The sequence below is a fragment of the Nothoprocta perdicaria genome, unplaced genomic scaffold (genome assembly GCF_003342845.1).
Source record: "Nothoprocta perdicaria isolate Ctin4 unplaced genomic scaffold, notPer1 scaffold_265, whole genome shotgun sequence".
Classification (NCBI taxonomy): domain Eukaryota; kingdom Metazoa; phylum Chordata; class Aves; order Tinamiformes; family Tinamidae; genus Nothoprocta; species Nothoprocta perdicaria.
Genome location: NW_020455494.1, coordinates 250,768 through 258,092, shown reverse-complemented (window position 1 = coordinate 258,092; position 7,325 = coordinate 250,768). Strand labels below are relative to the sequence as shown.

The window sequence follows — 7,325 nt, the reverse complement described above, 5'->3', positions numbered from 1 at the left end:
GCGGGAGCGCGCGGCGGCGGGAGGTGGACGTTCGGGCCGGAGCAGAGGCGCGTGCGCGGGGACGAGGCCCTCGGAGAGCTTTGCCGCCGCCGCCATGGTGAAGAGCGTGGGCAGCCTGGTGAGTCCCCCGGGGCGGCGGGGACGCGGCCCTGCCCCCGCGGGCGCCGAGGAGGAGGAGGAGGAGGAGGCGGCCGCTCGGTGCCGCGGCGCGGTCCGCGTGTGGCCGCCGCGCTGGTGCGAGCCCCGCCGGCCGCCATGCCGGGGCGGGGGGAACGGGCGCTGCGGTGCCGCCGCCGCCTCGGCGTGCTGCCTCAGGGCCGAGGTAACGGGAGCCGCTGGCGTTTAAAAGCCATAAATAAATAAAAYGCGCTCGCCCCGCAGCGCGGCGGCTGGCGCTGCGTGGTGCTCGCCCCAAGGACACGTCGCTGGCCTTGGTGCGGCGGTGTGAGCGTTTCTGCGCGGGCACGGCCCGGGCGAGGAGAGGGTGTTGGGTGGGGACRCCCAAATGAAGCGGGGCTCGGCCCCGTTTGGCGCCTTTGAGCTTGAAATGTGGAGCTGCAGCCTCTGGTTGTGGCAGAGGCGTCAGGCCCCGTGTCCTCCAGAGCCGAACCCTGCCTGGGAATGTTCCAGGTGTAGAAAGCGCCGTGTCCCCGCTCGGGGGCCTCTGCGGCTCCCATTCCTGAGCCCTGATCCCGGTGGGAGCCCCCGCGCCGCCAGGATGAAGCCGCAGTTACTGTCAGGTTGGTGCCCACGGTCGGGGCTGCAAGCTCAGGCCCACATGTGGCACCCGCTTTGCCCCTGCCCTGCGTGTGGGGGGCAGAAGGGGTTAACTCCTCCAGCAAGGACTGGGTTTTCATAGGGAATGGAATTTTTTTAATGAGTAATGGATAAACCTGGCTCCGGAGGAGGTGTGCAGCATGGTCTAGCCTCGGGAATGGGAGTGAGTGTCCTCTGTCCTGCCTGCTGGGAGCCTTGGTGTAGAGCACACAGCAGGGCTCTGCAGCAGGCAGCGCTTTACTCGGTCCAGCTGCCCCGATCACATGCTCAGGACACATCTGTGTAGCGGATAGTGGCCTTTAACATGAGTTGTCCACATGTGCATCGTGACTGGGATTTCTGGGTTAACTCCCATGTTCTTTAAAGCTATTTTAAGCTTTGTATTTTGCTGGCTACAAAGAAGGAAAACCTGTCATCTCTYACTTAAAAGCCAAAGCTTCTGTGAGCTGGCTTCTTTAAAGGAATGTGGGGGCATGATGACCAACTAAATGTGACCTGTTTCCTCCCAAATGCTTTCAGAAACTGGCTGGTTTCACTTGGTGCTGCTTGAGGCCATCTCGTGTTTCCACTAGCAGGCAGGAGGAGCAGCACTTGCTCAGATTGCTTCCTGAGCCTGCAGCCAGTGACTCACAGAAATGCTGCTATGATTGGGCTATGCCTTTGGCAGCTGAAGTTAAAGTGATATATAAATTATTAAGCTGCAAGAGTCCAGAAGTCAAAAAGCTGATTTTTTTCTGCTTGCCCTGACTTGTGTGAGGTGAAGGAGATCTTCCAGACCTGCAGCTTCAGATGCAGATGACAGTGTTAGAAGTAGTCTCTGCTGTCAGTGCAATCAGATGCACTGTCAGTGTCTTTTTACTAGCTCTCTGTTTAAGTCAAAAAAGGTATTAGTGTGTTAGCACTCAGCTTATGATTGACAGAGTTAATCTAAGTTCAAGAGCAGTTTGAAATGCACTGGAAATGACATTTGCAAGCAAAGTGGCTGACTAAAGCTGACTTGCATGTCTGCTCAGACTTCTTACACTGTTCTTGGTCAGTAGCCTCTGTTTTGAGGCATTACCTGCTGCTGGGCATCTGCCTGTGCACTAGAGCCTTTTGCCATGTTTTCTCCTAGCCGGCCAGCAGAAACTGAGGTCCGCTCTGCATGTGAGAGTAGGACCCATTGTTCTGCTGGAGGAGGAGACATGCAGAACAAGTGCCTGCCTGTGCTGAATGAGGCTTAGGTGCTAAAGTGCTGTGCAGACATGAGCATCTCGACGAGAATGGCAATAGCAGAGCCATGCCGGTTCTCCTGTTGTGTGACTGAARGCAGAGTGCAGCTTGCTAGTGTCCACAATGGTTTGTTTTCTATGTGGAAACTAATCTCTTCACACACTTGATTCTGTCATTTTGTGGTAAACCAGGAAGGCCAAGTAKCTTGTCTGCAACCTTGGTGTTGCCCCTCCAGAAATACTAAGCTCTTTGACATGCTGGCAGTTGCTCRTGTTTGGTATCTCTAGCAGTGCCCAGCCTTTGGACCCTGCTCCTCTCCTCATCCCACTCTGGCAATTTCAGCTGATACTGGAGGTGACTTATGGGGCAGCCCCTGGCAGAAATCGATGGAAGCAGCAGCAGCCAGGGACCTGGTTGCCAGAGCTGCATGGACTGTGGTGACCTGTAGTTATGGAGGCCTCTGCTCTTCCTTTGTCCCATGCAGGAGCAACCTGTGATGGGTGTGCGCAGCATGAAAGGGTTGGGTTCCTTTTACTGGATAGTGTTTCTGTGCAGCTTGCTGGGAGATCCCTGGAATAAAGGGAAGAGACACATGTAGGAAGCAGCACTGAGGGCAGATGCATGAGAGGCTGTGCTGCAATCCAGCTGTAGGACTTGATGGTGGGGTTAGAGTTGGGATGTCTTGGAGGGGTTGCAGGGAGCAGCAAGAGTTCCTGAGTCCTGGAGTTCCAAATTTTGTTGGCAATCTGTTCTAATCCCAGGGATGCAGGAATGCACAGCAGGTCAGTGCAGCTGGTGGGAGGATGTGGAAAAATGGAAGACTTTCCCTTCACTGGTCTTGTAGCCTGAGAGCAGGTCATGTGAAGTGTTAGCTATTGCACCTACACCAAACTAAGTATCTAAGATGGGAGGTTGAAAGAATTTGTCAAATATAGTTACATATGGATGGTGGGAAAAAGATGTATCCAAAGGAACATTGTAGCACAAGCTGTATTTATAKATAACAGCAAGTTGCAATAACTTCATCTGTAATGGTAATACAGGTGCTGAGGACCCTTTGTGCATTAAACCTGCATGTGGCTGTGTGCATGGTACAGGCTTTTGGCCTGAACATCTTCTTTCAAGAGAAGAGCTTACTAGGCTGCAGGTCCACGTTATCTGGCCCCTTACAGAAGCTGGCAGGGGTTAACTCCTGCACAGCAAACTTACAGCTGCTTAGGAGTGGCAGAAACTTTGTAGTTTTCAGCAGAACATTATTGATAGAGAACTTGTGCTTCAGTGTGAGGTTCAGGAGGTTCTCCTGTTYGTGTGTTACCTTAAATGGAGCTTAAATCAGCAGCTATCTTGGAGCCTACGCTGCTGTGAGGAAAACCAAGTTAAGCGATACTGGAGTGGCTTGTACTTGCTTTGGAAAAGAAATGGTCAGGAAGTAGCTGCTGAGCACTTTCTGTTGCCCAAGATAACTGGCAGAAGGCAATTAGGTTGCAACTGTTTGTTGGTTTTAGTGTTCTTCATCTCTGCCGAAACCGCCATTTTGACTGAAAAAACATGACTAATGAGGTGTAAGGAGCTCTAAACCAGAACAGTGTCCCAATAGAATTCATATGACTAACTCACGATGAGCTAACGTGGAGCACTAAATGAGGTGATGGATATGGAGACACAAAATACTTGTCTATTCTATAGGCCCTGTGTAGCATAGCTTTGTCTAGTGAAGTTGCATTCAAATTCAGTGGGCAGAATGAGTAGAATATGTTTCTGCTGTAGAAAACATACTACAGTAAGCCATACAAAGCATGGCTTTTATACTACCTATTGTTTGGAGATGACATCAATCTGGGATAGTGAACAAAGGTTGCTGTCCCTTTCAAATTTTGCAGAGAAAAGCTTTTTCCAACAACAACAAAAACTTTTCCAGTTAAGATGCAAGTAAACCTGAATGTTAATCCAGTGTGGAGTAATGCAGAGCAGCATCATGAGGGATCAAAGGCTTTATGAACTTCTGACTGATCTCATGTTGCCACAGTTCAGTGAGGTGGAGTGCTTGAACACAGTAGRCTTCACTAATTGATCAGCTTGAGGAGACTCTTGGCTCTGGTAATGATGAAGGAAACTTGCAGTGAAATGCTTTACTGAGATCTATATCATCACGTAAGTGAGKTTTACGAGCTACAGGAATGGCTAGTGTGGGAAGGCTGAGAGTAACCTAGCTGTGGGATTAATTTGAATCCTTTTGGAAAGGAAGAAAAATAAATCCTTAATGTGTTCAATTCTTTTTATCTGCAGTCAGAATTCGAGGCAGAACTACAGTCTGCTGGTGAGAAGCTTGTAGTTGTTGATTTCTCTGCCACATGGTGTGGACCCTGCAAAATGATCAAGCCCTTTTTCCATGTAAGTAGCCTTTTCAGATCTGTGTGGGGTTTTTGTTGTTTTTTTTTGTTTGTTTGTTTTTGTTTGTTTTTTTCTCCAGCAACTGGATTAAAGTATGTTTAAATGTTTGTGCTGCTTGACAACAATGTGATTAAATTTTCTGAAAAGTCTCAGAAGCATTACTTCATTGCTGAGTGGAATAGGCACAGTGGAAGGGGTGCAGTCTGGATTCAGGTTGATTTTAATTTATGTTCCTCTAATGCTTACAGTGCATTCAGCTTTTAGAGGCTGAATGAAGAGTTGCACTGCATCAGGAACTGGAGATACATGTTAAAACAATGTTTATCATTGTGTACAAAGTGGCTGTCATCAGTAATAATGTCACCTCCTGGAGAAGGATGTGATTTGTGTTGTAATGTCTGTATTCCACTGAAGGTATACTGGAACTAAACACCTTTCATCTTGATATGTATATCTGAGTTTTTTTCTCTGTGGGGAACATTTAAATGTGTTTAAAAGCTCTGCTGTGCCTAAAGAGTCTGTTACAACAGACTCTTTCAGTCATTGAAGATTAAAACGCTGTTATGATTAATAACTACTTTAAGGTAAGAAGGTAATCCTCACCATGGGAATGAGCAAGCCTTTTACTTTCTATATATGCCTTTTAAAGATTTTTTCACTGCAGTATTGCAACTACAATTTGTCTTTTCTTCATTCCAGAGTTTGTGTGAGAAATTTGCTGATGTTATATTCATCGAAATTGATGTGGATGATGCTCAGGTATGCTGGGGTGGTGGCTAAGAAGGGCTTGTTATCGTTACTGGGAGAATAATGAATATTTAGTGGATGCTCAGACAGGGCAAGAAGCTGTCCTGTGTTATTTGCACACTGATCCCTGTGGCATGTGTTAGGTAACTTGGGAACACTGCTGCTTTAAACTCCAGGAGGAAGTGCTGGTCTTTGAGACCTTTAGTTGTCTTGATGCAATCTTCCCTGGAACTACTGGATTAGGAAATAGTCTAATGATTTCAGACTGGTCTCTACCACACTTGGCCCTRTTTTTCCACTTTGTGTCTGGAGTAAGATGGCTGCTATACAGTAATTTCAGCAGCTGGTAGGTAGCTGAACAACTTTGGGTTGAAAGATAAGCATTGTTGTAGGATTTGGGCCCTGTAAATGGTGCAGTCTTGATGTGAAGGTCTGTGCTGTTCCAATTGCAGATTAAAGGCTTGTAAACAGTATTTCAGCTGTTGTATGAATTGGATGTTGAAGGAATGATCTTGCAAACTTGCTTCAGGAAGATGCAGTAAGAATTTTGCTGCTTTCTGTTAGAAGGTGAASAGACAAAGGTGCTCTTCTGTTTGTCTGACAACAATAATGGCTTTGTTTTGCTATCCCTTAACTGAAAGGGAACTAGAGGGTTATAACTTTAACAGCCTTCAAAACTTCTCAACTGACTGTGTCTGCTGTGTCTTCCAGGATGTTGCTGCACACTGTGATGTCAAGTGCATGCCCACATTCCAGTTCTACAAGAACGGAAAGAAGGTAGGCTCTGCTTTTCTTGGTGGGGGAAGAGGAGGGGAATATCATTCTTCTGGAGCAAGGCTAGAGCTGAACACTCAAGGACTGGGAGCTTTAGGCCACATGACCTGCATTTTCTTGGCAGYGTGTCTGGGCAGTAGGGCGCTGCTAAGAGCAGTCATGTTAATTTTAATACTGCAGGAAATATAGCATGGATCAGCAAGTTGGCTGTCGAGAYAAACTGCTTTAGTCAGAGCTAGTGATATGAATTGTTTTCATCGCTCAGCCTTATGGGCAGAGCCTCACCACATATCACTGGGGAAGCCACCTGGGTCAAGCCTGCTGTTGTTTGGCTGGCACTCTGCTTTCAGTACTCCCAATGTTAAACTTACGTCCCAGTGCAGTTTTTGTTCAAGCACAGATTAAATGTCTGGAATCCTTCCCAAATGAGTAGACACTACAGTCTGGAGTGCAGGTCCTGTCTGTCTCTAAGGTCTCAACACCTCCTGTGCCTGCCCCATGCGGAGGTGGACTCACACTGTGCTTCGTGCTTTGACTGTCTACTTGGAGTAAAGGCACACTTGGAATAAAATGTCAAAGGCTTTTTAATTTACAGCCAAACTGTGTAAACCTTTAGGCTTTTCTGAAGCTGAGACTTGTCTGGATGCAAGTATCATTGTTGAAGGCAKTTAGGATATAAATTGCTACCTTAAAAGTGCATCTCAAATGTTGTGTAAGTTGTAGCCCAAATCAATATGGGGGTAAAAATGAGTGGTAACTTAGTTATGGTAATATTCTTGGAATAAAAGTCTCCTTCCAGCAAAGAAAATGTAATCAGAATTGAAGTGTGAAGCTGATTGTTGAACTTTGTTTTGCACCTAGTTTTGGGCAATCTCTGGATGCATGTGTATCAAGCAGTGGATTTCAGTCTCTAGTATAGTTCTCTGCCTTGTGCATAGAAGACAGGCACAAATGTTTTTGGAGTCATAGCTGTTGCCTTTGTCTTGCTGTGTAAATACTTTGTAAAAATCAAACTCTCTTCACAGGTGCAGGAGTTCTCTGGGGCCAATAAAGAGAAGCTGGAAGAGACCATTAAACATCTAGTCTAATCTCCAACTGTGGAGACCTGGGATCATGACTGCTTCAGCTAAATTATAACTTGTAACTTTTCTACTGAAAATCTAACCAAGCTATCTAAAATGAGTCATGGAAACTGTCCTTTTGGTCTATGTAAATGAGTACAATAAAGTGTAAATTCTTCACTTTTGGATACTGCCTAGTGTTTAAATGAACTTGTGAGCAAGTCCTTAGAATCACAGACTCACAGAATATTCAAGGTTGGAAGGGACCTTCTAGAGACCGTCTAGGCCAATCTTCCTGCTCAAGCAGGCACACTTACAGCATGTGGCACAGGGTGGCATTCAGGTGGGTTTTGAAGACCTCCA

General features: G+C 46.8%; 1 protein-coding gene across 1 annotated transcript; it reads left to right on the top strand.

The window, feature by feature from the left end:
* The first annotated feature begins 24 nt into the window (after window positions 1-24).
* LOC112948527 (thioredoxin) lies at window positions 25-7,142 on the top strand. Its single transcript, XM_026040769.1, has 5 exons — window positions 25-118; window positions 4,276-4,380; window positions 5,080-5,139; window positions 5,839-5,904; window positions 6,927-7,142. The coding sequence occupies exons 1-5, from the start codon at window positions 95-97 to the stop codon at window positions 6,987-6,989; spliced, it is 318 nt and encodes a 105-aa protein (XP_025896554.1). The 5' UTR covers window positions 25-94; the 3' UTR covers window positions 6,990-7,142.
* Window positions 7,143-7,325: the final 183 nt, after the last annotated feature.